A 14682-nucleotide genomic window follows, 5' to 3' on the forward strand; every position below is an offset into this window, starting at 1 on the left:
TGGAAAAGTCTTTGTTTTTGATGAGATGGAAGTGGGAGCTATGAGATGAAGTGCCGAACCATTCCCCTACCTGTTGTCTGTCATCTGGTGCAGTAGACCACAATTCATCAAGAGGCTCGCTCTAGCGAAGCGACTGAAGTAAATTTTAGTCTTTAAAGGGTCCATTACTAGCACTCACTCCCTACGTTAGGTAATTGTCTGGGACAAAATATTACTTACGTGTCAGGGGAAAAACTGGTTGCTTTGCAAACGTATTGTAAACCATGGCCTACTGACGCTCAATTTAAAATATGCTGCGTTGGCGTGGTTTCATATGGCGAGTCACGTAAGACGTGAGATCGATAACACAAGCACAAGAGCAGCGAGCTCAGCAGCAGTTGCTTCCAATTTATATTGAAACTATCAAAATGTAATTCAAATCTGCTTAAATAGACTTATGCTATTTTTTTTAATGACAAGCACATTGTAATCTTTTTATTATGGGATAGATAAAATACTAATGAAGGACTACGAAACGTCTTTGGATAATGGAGAATTTTTCTCAGGCACTTGTTGGAATTCATTTTTCACGACTTTTCAAAAAGTTTTATAACAGCTGAACACTTATGCGAGCAACACTCGCGCTAAAATTGATCTAGCGATATACAACTGAATACTTATGATTCAAAATATTTAACCATTTTTTTACAAGCACTGAGCACTTTTGCGAGCACCACTGGAGCTCAAAATGTATTAGCGATTTAGATACTGAGCACTTTTGCGAGAATCACTCGCGCTCAACATATTTTAGAGATTTCAAATACGCATTAAGCACTTATGCAAGCACCACTTGCACTCAAAATATTTCAGCTAATTGATTACCCACTGAGCACTTTTACGAGCAACTTCTTCTTGTTGGCGTTACATCCCCACACTGGGACAGAGCCGCCTCACAGCTTAGTGTTCATTAAGCACTTCCACAGTTATTAACTGCGAGGCTTCTAAGCCAGGCCACCATTTTTGCATTCGTATATCATGAGGCTAACACGATGATACTTTTATGCCCAGGGAAGTCGAGACAATTTCCAATTGACCATTGCACGAGTCAAAATCTCCATATAAAAAAAATTGTAAACATTGCCCTCATGAGAAGTCACTCCCATTTAAACACGGGTAAAAAAAATGTAAACATTGCCCTCATATGGTGTCCGATGACGTCATGGTGCAATCGTTAATAAAATTGTCTAGACCGGTACCGGGAATCGAACCCAGCCACCCTCAGAATGGTCTTGTTTTGTAGCCGCGCGTCTTACCGTCTTACCGCACGGCTAAGGAGGGCCCCTTTACGAGCAACACTCGTGCTAAAAACATTTCAGCGATTTGGAATACGCATTGAGCATTTTTACGAGCACCACTAGCGCTCAAAAAGTTTCTGCGATTTTCAATACGCACTAAGCACTTAGGGAAGATCCATTAATTACGTAACGCGAAAATTGGGCATTTTCAAACCCCCCTCCCCCACATGTCACACTTTTTGTATGAAACATCTAAAATTTGTGTATGGATCGTCACACTTCGCTCAACCCCCCTTTCCCTCTAAGCGTTACGTAATTGGTGGACGCTCCTTTATGTGAGCATCATTACCGCTGAAAATAATTAAAATATTTCAGCGACTTTTAATACACACTGAGCACTTATGATTCAAAATATTTAACCATTTTTTTACAAGCACTGAGCACTTTTGCGAGCACCACTGGAGCTCAAAATGTATTAGCGATTTAGATACTGAGCACTTTTGCGAGAATCACTCGCGCTCAACATATTTTAGAGATTTCAAATACGCATTAAGCACTTATGCAAGCACCACTTGCACTCAAAATATTTCAGCTAATTGATTACCCACTGAGCACTTTTACGAGCAACTTCTTCTTGTTGGCGTTACATCCCCACACTGGGACAGAGCCGCCTCACAGCTTAGTGTTCATTAAGCACTTCCACAGTTATTAACTGCGAGGCTTCTAAGCCAGGCCACCATTTTTGCATTCGTATATCATGAGGCAAACACGATGATACTTTTATGCCCAGGGAAGTCGAGACAATTTCCAATTGACCATTGCACGAGTCAAAATCTCCATATAAAAAAAATTGTAAACATTGCCCTCATGAGAAGTCACTCCCATTTAAACACGGGTAAAAAAAATGTAAACATTGCCCTCATATGGTGTCCGATGACGTCATGGTGCAATCGTTAATCCGAAAATTGTCTAGACCGGTACCGGGAATCGAACCCAGCCACCCTCAGCATGGTCTTGCTTTGTAGCCGCGCGTCTTACCGTCTTACCGCACGGCTAAGGAGGGCCCCTTTACGAGCAACACTCGTGCTAAAAACATTTCAGCGATTTGGAATACGCATTGAGCATTTTTACGAGCACCACTAGCGCTCAAAAAGTTTCAGCGATTTTCAATACGCACTAAGCACTTAGGGAAGATCCATTAATTACGTAACGCGAAAATTGGGCATTTTCAAACCCCCCTCCCCCACATGACACACGTTTTGTATGAAACATCTAAAATTTGTGTATGGATCGTCACACTTCGCTCAACCCCCCTTTCCCTCTAAGCGTTACGTAATTGGTGGACGCTCCTTTATGTGAGCATCATTACCGCTGAAAATAATTAAAATATTTCAGCGACTTTTAATACACACTGAGCACTTATGCGACCACCTCTCGCGCTCAAAATATTTCTCAGCGGTTTTTAAAATGCACTGGCAACTTTTGCAAGCACCACCCGTGCTTTTTTGTAGTTTCATTAGGCATTTTTATTTATTAACTTTGATCGGGTTATCCTTTTCCGATGCGTTATTAATTTGAAAAACAACCAGAAAAATTAACGTGAGATCTAGATTATGCTCGGCAAGGATCACCACCCTGAAATTAAAATGTTTCCATAAACAATTATGAAATTGCCAATACAGAAATCAGGGTATGAGCAATAAATCAATTTAGATTTTTCACAAATAATGCAAAATTGCCATAAACAATTCAAAATTTTCCATGAAACAAAAATAAATTGGTACTTTTAATAGCAAAGATTGCAATTACAAAAGAAAAAAATTCAATAAAGAAATCAAAATGTTCCACGGAAAAACAATACATAAACATACAAAAACAATTTTATTGCTTTTTTGTATTATTTCATGGAAATTTTCTTATTTTTTATAGTTCTCTATTGATTATTTCGGGGAAAATTTGTAATTGTTTGTTGCTAAAATTTTGTATTTTTTTCAGTGGGACATTATGATTTTCTTATGGAAAATTCCTCTTTGCAATTTTTGCTTTTCAAAGCACTAATTTATTTTTGATTTGTGGAAAATTCTTAATTGTTTATGGAAAATTTGCATTATTTGTGGAAATTTTGTACATTGTTGATCCGATTTTGTCACTCCCCGATTTTGTTTATTTATTTATTTTCAGACTAAGGCCAGAGTGGCATGTGCAGTGCATAAAAGTCTTCTCCATTCAGCTCGCTCTATGGTTCCACGTCGCCAACCACGCAGTCTTCGGAAACTCCGCAAATCGTTCTCAACATGATCGATCCACCTTGCAAGCTGTGCACCTCGCCTTGCTGTTCCCGTCGGATAGTTGTCGAGAACCATTTTCACCTGTCCGACATTACTGGCTACGTGCCCAGCCCACCGCAGTCTTCCGATTTTCCGATTGCTCTCCAATTTCGTCAACCCCTGATTTGGTTACGTTTTCGACCTGATTTCATCACGTCCCAATTTTATCACGTTTTCGACTCGATTTTGCCACCCCAAACTAAAAATTTAAGTCGGTCTTTTTGTTTTTTGCAAATAACACCACAAACAACAATGATTTTTTTGAAAAAAATTTCAACACTTATCCAGCTTTTTACGCTAGCCATAAATTTAATGAGGGGTGATTCAAACATGACATATGCTGTGTACAGAAATTTGGGAAATTTATAGCAGCATCACAGTAGCCTTGAATTTTGGATTGTTTTGTTATCTGTCATAAATTTTGTCTAACGGATGAATGCTTACAAATCATGGTAACGTAATTTGGGTATATAATTATTTTATGAATATTTTCCATTCTAGATACCATCTGAACTATACGAATTCGCATTTCGCAATGAAGTGTTTTTGTGCCAAACAGTAGGAAACTAAAGCAACTGGTTATGGAACGGTTCAACCATTGCAGCGAAAATGTTGTACCCCATTATAATTTTGCTCTGTTGATAATTAGGTTCCCAATACTGCCAATGAGTCTGATATAAACCGGTAAGATAGATTACTGTTGCATTCTCGACAATCTTTTTTTTTCGATTGGCACCACGAAGATATCAATTGGAGCACACCAATTTTTCGAAGGACATTTTTCCAAGCACATTTCTCATGAAATACGAAGTCTGAAAACGAAAAAATTAAAATACAAACACATTGTTTGAAGTGCCTTATAGCGAAAGCATGTTTCTCAGCATTAAATGGAAAGCAAAGAAAATGGTCCATCTGCTAGATTCGTAACTCGATGAGGTTTTACACCATATCCCTGTTCCAGTCCCTAAACCAGTCAAAAGCTTTTGCGAAATTAGTGCCATCCACATTCTTACAGGCCTGTTGTATTGTAGGAATATGTTTACAGAATTTGTACGATTCTTATTGGCGAAAAAGTGTGAGTTAAAAATTTCAAAGTGTAGTCCAGTCTTTCGTAATGCTCATATTTATGCGTTTGATTGTCAGGATGAACTTTTCAATAAAAAAAAATACGGTTTATTAGGAATCTAAGGCATCTAAGAACAAAACCTTCACTCTGAAACTGCAGACCCACAATTCTCCTCTTCATTAATCTGTTCTTCGCAATATTGATGTAGGTACAAGCAATAGATGTAATGAACCAGTACAGAGGAATAACGAATATTGTGAGTGATGCAGCGCAGGTTGGAAGTATCGTCTTTCCAGCTCATGCTTCAAATGTGGACGAATGAAATTCTAATCCCGTGGTACCGTCAGTTGTGTCCCAGATCTACATCTCACATCACATGATAGGAATATCTTGAGATCTTGGGTGAGCCATTTAGACCAAACCTAAAATGAATGTAATTGAATGTAGAGAAAGAGAAACTATTTGAGAATTAATGGAAACTTTTGAAGTTTCAATGTAAACAAAAATATTTCATCATAGTACACCATACTTCGATCTCAGTTAGGCAAATTTATAGTGGACAACGCAAATGTCAATAGGGGTGATTCAAAAAATTATAGCTGGCCACAATAAAAAGCTGGATAGTTTATAGTTTTTTTTTATTCCTTTATTTATTTGTTAGGCACTCTGTGTTACTTAACCGCTACTGTGCCGAGATCTACTGTGGTATTCTGCTCTACAGAATCCACACAGAATCTATTTTTAGATTTCCATTACCATTATTGTTGTCGTAGCCAGTTCATCTCATCGTGAGTCAGTGGCGTAGCCAGAAAATTTGTCTGGGGGGGTTTTCTGAACATGTTTTTTTTTTCGAAAAAAAAATTTTCTTCCAAAAATTTTGCCTTTGGGGGGGGGGGGGGGGTATACCCAAAACCACCCCCGTGGCTACGCCACTGTCGTGAGTCCATTGTGTCCGTTTGTCCATGTCGTTATTCAATGATCGTTGCATTGTTCGGTTGTCATTAATCCGGGTAACGTTGGAGGAATGCCTCCGAGAAGAACAAGTTGTCAGTCGTCATCAGGCAGCCGTGACGGTAAGGCGCGTACCCCAAACGCCACCGTATGGGCTGCGGATCTGGCGACTGACGAGGGTTTGGTGGAGGGGCTGGGAATCGAACCCATGACCATTCGCTTGTAAGGCGAACGTGTAGCCAACTACGCTACGGGACCCCCTTTAGTTTATAGTTATTATGAATGACTTCTGAGTAACTGTGAAAGATTCTCTAAGTATTTTCGACAAGAAATAACGGGTACCGTTCACGCATTTTGCCCTTCAAAGTCATAAACTGATTTATATTTGCGAAATGAATTTAAAAATTGCAAATAAAAAATCCGGTTTTGTCTTATTTTATGACTCCATGCTCAATTCAAATTATGCTGCGTTGGCTCATATACAGGCGACCTGTCAAACGTAGCACATGAAGGTATTCTTGTCGACACTTTGTGGCTATCAGATACTGAGGCCACTTTCGCGCACCATTAAGGGCGGAGATTGTTCAACCCAATGAATAATTTTGGTTGAGCCATCTCATAATCTCTCTTTGGGAGTCCACGCAATTAAGGACATTACCTACATCGTTTGGGAATGTAGAACTAAACTACTCACAGTCCCAATGTCGCTCAGTTTGTGTCGATTTGGGTTTCCATCACCGCTAAGTGCTTCAAGAGTGATGTTGTCCATTAATTTAAGCGTTATTAATGAACCATCGTCCATGATGGCAAATACGAATTCCCTGTGCGTTTCGATCTATATAGAAAGGACATTGAACATCGGAGTGATACCAATATTACGCGTAATGCAGCGTACACATGCTTACAAGCCGAACCGTGACCTCGACTGGAGGACGCTCGATTGAAACAGTTGAATTTAATTCCCCGATGAGAACACTGGGCAACGAGCCCATACAAAGTTTTGAAGTAGTAAAGTGCATTTTGTTTGTGTATCCAACATAAAATGTTTTTGCCTTTCTCGTCCTCCAGTGCACTTCCAAGACGATTTTGCGATAGAAGTCCCGTAGACCCATAGTGTTATATACCAATCGACTCAGCTTTGTGCGCAAAATAAAACTAAATCTTTTTTAAGCACTTATTTTACTCCGACAGGTTGCATTCGACGGGGAATCCTGTCCCATTGTTTCCTATTGAAAATTGGCTAGATCGGACTATGCGATCAAAAGTTATGGTCAAAATACGATTTCTACACAAAAAACACGCTAAGAAAATCTTACTCAAGTCTTCTTAGTATGTGTAATGCACGAGAAAAGCACCGCTAGGTGGATGAATTAGGGTTTTTAATAAATGTGTAAACATAAGATGATAAGATTAATTTGATTAGGAATAACCGTGCATGTGATCCTGGTGGATGCTCCCGGATTTAAGGATTTATAACCATAAGAGCTTCGGAGTAAACTAGACTGATGCTTCAGTCTCCTTTGGATCCCCACTTTCCTCTCCATCCAACGGCCAATGTCGAACCATACTAATAGGCTCATTCTACTCAATCGAAGATAAGGATATCAGACAGGTTCGCACATGACGTGTCGAGCTATGCAATGTGGCACGATAACATGGAAACCTGATTGTTCTCTGCAGCAACATAATTTATTTTCAAGAATGATCATGTGGAGTGGATTATACAGTGTACAGATTTTTCATATGAAAGCCCATTTTTCGTCATTGCAAAAAATAGCATGTGAAACTCGTTGAAAAACTCAATTTTTTTTCGTTTGTATTGCTTCAGAAACAGTATCGAATGTACTTATTATGTACTATTATGGCTACATATGAAATACATAAAAATACTTACCCTCCGGAAGGATAAATCCGCCATCATAACCGATGCTACCTCGTTGTTTGGATCATTCTGCAAAATGGCTGCGCAAGTCAACTGACATTGATCCATATTGTTCACATGCATATAGGTACGAGCCAATGCTGACAGCAATCCCACATCATTTGGGTTAATCCGAAGTGCTTCCCGATAGTGGTGCACTGCTTGCTCGTTGTCCCTGGTAGCAATTGACTGCTCGGCCATTAATACGCAAATTCTATTGGGATGTGAAACACACAGTTTTATAACATTACATTTGCTAATGATGAAAAGTAATATAACATACTTCACCAGTATTTTGTTTTGTTCATGCAAGGTCACGTTCTGCTCCATTGCCAAATGCTTTAGTATTTTCAGCTGATTGTCTCGTGCTTCTTTCAGCGTGTTCAAAGACGAACTTAAATATCCTGCTTTTTCACGAACACGAGCCAATAGTAGTAGTTGTTTGGTTCTGGTTTGCAAAACTGAAGTTTCCTCGATTTCTCTGAAAGATACGACACACATGTTATGAAGAATGTAGCTAATTGCATTAGTCCAAAACTTACTTTTTCGATAATTCGATTTCATCTACCAGGGTCTGCTCTGCATTTGAGTATTGTTTGAGTTTCAGAAACAGTTCAGCCAGGTCCAGCTTCAGTAGTCCATTTTCGGGAGTAGTAATCGCTTCTTGGTAGTACGATATCGCTTTTTTATATTGGTGGGTTTTCACATAAGCTCTGCCAAGCTTACTGGCAAGTAGCGCATCTCGCGGATTCTGCTTCTGAGCTTGTTTGTATGCTTCTATAGCGTCATCTGCTTCTTGGATAGACATGTAGGCATCTCCCAACATCAAATAACTTGATGGACCAGGGCAACTAGCTACAAGTTCTCGAAAGCATTGAGCATAGGCCAAGCGATCTTTTTTATGTACTAAGTAAAAATGAGCCATTTTAGTTTTTGCCTGCACGTAGTATTGTTGATTGGGAGTTATTGTTTTCAAGAGTTCAATTGCTTTGGTAAAGTTTCCTTGCTGCATATAAAAATCAGCTGTTGCCACCGTTAGTCGTCCTTCTTCTGATGTGGACGCAAACTCGGATGACACCAGTTGCATTAGTTTCAAAGCCTCGGAGTTCTGATTCATCAGAACATGGGTATTTATAACTTCCAAGTATAGAGTTAGTAAATCGGAAACGCTTAGCTGCTCTGCATTGGACTTGCTACCCGATGTAGATTTGACTTGACTTCCATTGGTGTTGATTCCGCATATTCCCATTCCGACAAAAAAGGTTTTCAGAGCTTCATCAAAACGTTGTTGGTTTTTATATACGATACCGAGCAGCAAATGATACATTGGATTATCACGGACCTTGAAATCATGACTGAGACATATTTCTAGGCTCTGTGCAGCACGTTGATATGACTTCTGCTGTATGTGAATTTGGGCAATAAGTAAGTGTGCATCTGAATACGTTGGATCAATGTCCTGTAGAATTTTTTGTAAGGTGCCCGCAGCTGCTCCGATTTCACCGCTTAGAAATTGGACTCGTGCAAGAAGATAGGCAGCTTCTACCATACCTGGACAAGCTTTAACAATCGAGTCTAATATATTCGCACTATGTCTAAGTGAAGGGTGTAGCGCATCGATTGACATCACATCTAAGTTTTGTTCAGTAGGAGAATATTTCAACAACTCCTTCACTAATTGTGTAAGAAAATCTGGGTTAAATTGTCTCAAATATTCTAACCCATATGAAAGCGTGTTCAAATTTTTGAATTGTATTTCACTTGCTTGCAGAAGCATGGCTATGGCTTCCTCATGATTAGATTGGTGCAGTTTAGATGACATGTACAGTAGTAATGGTATTTTGTCTTCTCCTTGAATTTCTGTTAAAAATTCAATCTGCTGTGACACTTGTTCACTGATTCCAGAATCCATCATTTGGCATAAAGTCAAACCGCATAGAGCGTACATAGAACTATCGTCTAACTTAGATGCCAATTTGAATAGTTTTGTTGCTTCTTTATACTTTTTTTGTAAAATATTCTGATAACCAAGTTCGGTAACGTATTCTGCGTTTGTTGCATTCAATTTATAAGCTTTTTCAACAAAAGTATATGTTTGAGACAGAATAGCCGCATTTCTTCCACACATTCGGGAAAAGAGTTGACCAATTCGCATGAAAAGATTTCCGTTGGCTGGCTCAACTTTCTCCATCGTAGCAAATAAATATTGCAACGCTGATAGGCTACCGCTGTAATTACCATCCTTTGCAATTAGTATCAGTATTTTCACCTGTAATGCTTCCAAATTTGTTGGCTCGAGGGTAAGAATCCTTGTTGACGTCTCAATAGCATTATCCCAATTCCAATTGGAAAGATTGCATCTCATTTTCTCGATCAGCGGTATATTTAATTCAGGGAACCGCACCGACAGCCTATTTAGTACGGAAATAGCTGCTTCAAAATCATTATTCAGTTGATGGAACCGTACTTGACCAATGTTTGCATCAATTTGCTTCCCATGTTCAAGAGCCCTGTCGAATAAATCAAGGATATGCGTAGAGCGGGGTTTGTTTGAAACAAGTTCACACCATCCTTTCAGTGTTAAAATTTCTGGAGAGTTGGGTCCAAGTCGTTGGGCTTTATCGGCGTACTCTCTTGCTTTGTCGAACTTTCCAGTTAGAAATAGAAATAAAGATGAATAGTATGCGGACATCGATGTAAGCCGTTTTCGCTCTTCTTTGAGCCTGCTGTCCAGGCTTAACAGCTCTTCCTTATCAACTACGCTGCACCTTTTATGAGCATACATTAAACTCAAAACCACCACCATTCCCAAATCTTTTTCTCCAATCAGTTGGTTCAGCTCACGAATGCCTTCTTGTAGCCTGACTCCTTCCAGAATCAATGCGATTCCATTGTAGTATCTGAAACTAGCATCGGCTGTGTATTTTCCCATTGCTTCCAATACAGTCCGGTGCATGGTCCGGTAGAGCTTCTCCCGGCCATAGTATAATATAACACTTTTGTAATCTTGTTCATCCATTATTTGAAAGTAACTCCACTGTTTCAATTCACGATTTTCACAATTTCTTGATACTTTGTTAGTTTGTTTATGTATGTTCAATCACCATGGCAACTAGAAGCTGGATATAATAATTCAGGTCTGGCACCTATGCAGAAGCAATCATCACGTGGATGGTGAGACACAAACATGGGTACTATTAGACTTTCTGCGAGGGTGTACGTATACGCGCATTTCACTCAAACTTTTACTCAGTTTGTTTGCAACCACGAGCAGCTGTCACAGCAAAACGAAACAGGAATATTTTCAACCACGAACCGTGCATTTGTGTTCGTAGGAAATATCGGCGTAAGCCTAATCAAAGATGTATTTTCATTTGTGACGTGTTAATGCTTTATCATCCATGCTGTCAACACTACGAAAGCAATCCCACAACATAGAGAAATGTGAGTTAGATATAAAACAGGGCGTTCCGTAAAACGCATAAATGCTGTCCAATGAGCAGCTTAAAGTAGCTCGATGTTATTCCCATCCTGCCCATGTCTAGAGTTGTCGTAAAATCCCAATTAATCGATTATTAACTAACCGATTACTTTCAATTCTTGTCGATTATTGAGTCGATTAATCAAAGATTTATTTTCATTGGGTAGTAATCGTTTCGAAATTAATCGATTATCACAACGATGAATCGGTTAATCAAAGTAATCGATTAATTTGCGACATCTTAGAGATGTCGTAAAATCCCGATTAATCGATTAATAACTAATCGATTCAATCGATTACTCTCTTGTCGATTATTTGTTGGGAAGTAATTGATTCAAAATTAATCGATTATTACAACGATGAATCGATTAATCGAAGTAATCGATTAATTTGCGACATCTCTACTCATGTCCATAAATATGTTGAACAAAAAAGAACGATCAGGACGGGAGTAACTTCGAGCTACTTCAAGCTGTTCAGTGGACAGCACCAGAGTGTATGTAATTAAACAGTGGCGACATAAATTTCGTTCCAATTCTGACAGTGTCGCCACTCTTAATTACATACACTCTGGCCATCATAAGTTAATCGCCAGAAATTTGTATGGCGAAAGACATCCAACGCGGGTTTTCTCGAAATATAGACTTTCCACAAAAAAGTATTTGGTACCAGTTATGTAGGAAGGTGGCCGCTACTGCGCTTACCAGATACGTTTTCGATTAAGGTGTCTAATTTCAAGAAATTAGTCCTTAGTTAGGTGCCATTCGTCATACTGATTTCAGAAAGTTAACGACCTATCTACTTTTGTAAACTGAGATTCAAGCGTTAGTCAAATCTGATAGTCCCCCACTGAAACTCACAGCACCGATGGGTTCGCATAGGCGTACTCCACCTGTTGATGGTATGCTTGTGTGAGTGTGCCAATGTTCCATCTGTTTCAGTGAATGGGGACGTTTCCTTCATTAGTGCTGCCACCTGGAAAAGTTTCCAGAAAAAGTAGAATCATGGAAATTTGACATGGCATGATATATAAAATGAGGATTAAAATGCATGTAGAACGATATAAAAAAAGGACAAACAATTTTTAGTTTGTGAAGCTAGAAATTCAATAATCTTATTTATTAACTGCTCATTCGCAAAAAATATAAAAATCGAGATATTATGTCTATTTTGTGTGCTTTTAAAATTCTAACTCCTAAAAACAAGATTTTTTTTTAAAAACATCTGTAATTTTTGTTTTATAATAAAAATATACCTCATTACCCATACCACACCGTATGAATTTCCATGGTTCTACTTTTTCCCTCGATGACAGCTGCCGGTCTTCTCCTCCCCTATTGACATTTCAGTGATTTGAAAAGATGTGACGTTTTGAAAACTTGTTATTGAATTCAGCTATAAATACATTCAATCTAACGCTTGCTTAGATTTACGACGCTTCAAACATAAACAATATTATCGGTAAATAGCCGGAAACGATTCAGAAATGCTTCCTGCAACTCATATTTTACGCACCAGATACGTTACCCGCTTAGTCACATCGAGTTTCAGCTCGAGCGCTTTAACAGTCCAACATGATCCTGCAAATTCTGAATTTGCGATTCATTTGCATGGCAGCAAGGCATTTGTGAGCTACACACACGATCGTCAGAACAACAAGATAAGCATCGATCACACGGACGTGCCCGAAGTTTTCCAGGGGAAAGGTGTTGGAAAGAAGCTGGTGGAGGTAAATCGTTGTTACCATTAAAGTTATATAAGTTTTCTGGAAAATTTTGTTTTTCAGGCTGCCCTTCAGCATGCGATCAAGGAAAACCTCAAAGTTAAAATTGTTTGTGACTTTGCTTTGAAATACTACAACGATAACTTATCTCGCTTTGAAAAGAATATTAAAACTTGAAATCGGAGTTTATACAAGTATGCTGTAATCCTGTAGATCTGCAAATAGTGTCAAATAAACCAATTATATTTTATTGTTTTACACTCATTTTGTATTATAAGTTTTTCATAGGCTGGCCAGATCATTTCGATGAAACAACATTATAAACGCACTTGCGAAATGAAACACGTAATATTTGTAGGAAATTTCAGTCTTCCAAATTGAGCTATTTATGGGTTTTTTATAAATAAACCTATCTTTACGCTCGTTTTGCGCGCGCAAAATATGAATTCATACTACTAGTACTGAAAAAGTGAAAAAGTTTCAATCACTTATATGAGGCAACATTGTATTTGTTTCAGATGGTTTTTTGTCTATTCATGAGTGAGTAGAGACACGGCAGGTATTTCCGTCCAACAAACGAAAGCAACGTCCATTTGCTAGAACCCCACTATAGTAGAACGTTTCTTCTAAGCTTACGATTAGGAACGGATGAGTTTGGCAAAAGAGTGTCTCTTGTATTAGTTTATGATGATGGTACCGCCACATATCCCTACAAAGGTTTGAGCTAGACGGTTTATCACATAAGAATCGGTAGTGATACTTCGAGTTTATACAAAAATGCAAAACTTGTGATATCTCTCGCACAGATTTCAAAAGTTCCACCAAGAATCGCATTTCATATTTTCACAAGACTTCGTCACATTCATCATTCGTAAGCATCAATAAAATTTAATTAAATCTGTTACCGCTTCGTTGATATCAAACATTTTGGTATCAACCGTGGAAACGAAACTCTACCAGTTGAAAATGCGCAAGTCTGTACATAAATTTAAAAAATCATCCATATCTGCTTTGCGCGCGCGAGACTCAAACTAAGTGTTTTGTAGACTACACAAAAAGGTCAAATTACAATTACGTCAATAAGTGACCAGACGTCCCGTATTTTCGCCATTTGTCCCGCGCTGAAAAGTGTCCCGCGAAATGTCCCGCGTTACTCTTATTTCATGATAATGTCCCGCGAAATAAAGAAATATTGCAAAAATAACAGTAACTTAGTAAACGTTTTTCAAAAACTTATTAGATTTTGAAAATTTATTATATTGATTAATGGCATGCATTTTGTAAGACTATATTTTGGATTGGAAGCAGAAACGTTGAAAATAGAAGTCACGTCTGTGTCTATTAACTCAGGCTTGCCATTAACTCCTCGCCGAGTGGAAAATGAGCAAGAGTCAGAGTATTTTGAGAAGCAGATATTAGCATCAAAACTCACAACAAAGCATCATCAAACCTTCGCAGCACACATGTTTAACGCAGGTTTCTGCAACTCTTAAGTGGCCAGATTTGGTCACAATCAAGTTGTTGCAACCATTTTTGTCTGTCTTTTGCTGCTCGAGAACCCCAGCTTGTGCGACGCAAAACAAGAGCAAATTTGTCGTTCATCTTTTTCTTGTGCTGCGCGTCACTCACTCTCAAAATAGCCTCTACGATTTTCGTCTCATGCAAAGCATCGCTCCGGAGGCTTGATAAGTGGATACTCAAATAAAAGAGCTATAATAAGTGAAATGGAAGGTCTGCAAAAATAACAATGCTTTTAAAGTGAAGAAATGAAGTCATTTCAAAATTCACAGAAATAATAATATTAAAACAAAATAACAATGCTCATTTGCTTCTGAATCAAGATCAGGATCTCTGAATGTATGATCCCTAGTTCAACAATTTCAACTTGCATTGTGTTGGTATGTCGTTATTATTTAAGTAAAAACTTCACTTGAAATCT

The 14682-nt window shown here is 38.5% G+C and overlaps 2 protein-coding genes across 2 annotated transcripts in view; one reads left to right on the forward strand and one right to left on the reverse strand.

Moving 5' to 3' along the window:
- The window catches only part of LOC134217355 (tetratricopeptide repeat protein 21B-like), a 16535-nt gene extending 5748 nt beyond the window's left edge, over positions 1 to 10787 (reverse strand). Inside the window, exons 1-3 of the mRNA XM_062696091.1 lie at positions 8082 to 10787; positions 7823 to 8020; positions 7513 to 7753 (exon numbers count right to left, since the gene is read on the reverse strand). Coding sequence (XP_062552075.1) covers positions 7513 to 7753; positions 7823 to 8020; positions 8082 to 10558 — 2916 coding nt within the window. The 5' untranslated portion in view covers positions 10559 to 10787. The remainder of the gene's footprint in view (positions 1 to 7512; positions 7754 to 7822; positions 8021 to 8081) is intronic.
- Positions 10788 to 12369: 1582 nt separating this feature from the next.
- Positions 12370 to 13007, forward strand: LOC134213907 (protein NATD1-like). Its single transcript, XM_062693377.1, has 2 exons — positions 12370 to 12749; positions 12807 to 13007. Exons 1-2 carry the CDS (start codon positions 12507 to 12509, stop codon positions 12918 to 12920), a joined length of 357 nt encoding a protein of 118 aa, XP_062549361.1. The 5' UTR covers positions 12370 to 12506; the 3' UTR covers positions 12921 to 13007.
- Positions 13008 to 14682: the final 1675 nt, after the last annotated feature.

The sequence above is a fragment of the Armigeres subalbatus genome, chromosome 2, assembly GCF_024139115.2.
Source record: "Armigeres subalbatus isolate Guangzhou_Male chromosome 2, GZ_Asu_2, whole genome shotgun sequence".
NCBI classification, from domain to species: domain Eukaryota; kingdom Metazoa; phylum Arthropoda; class Insecta; order Diptera; family Culicidae; genus Armigeres; species Armigeres subalbatus.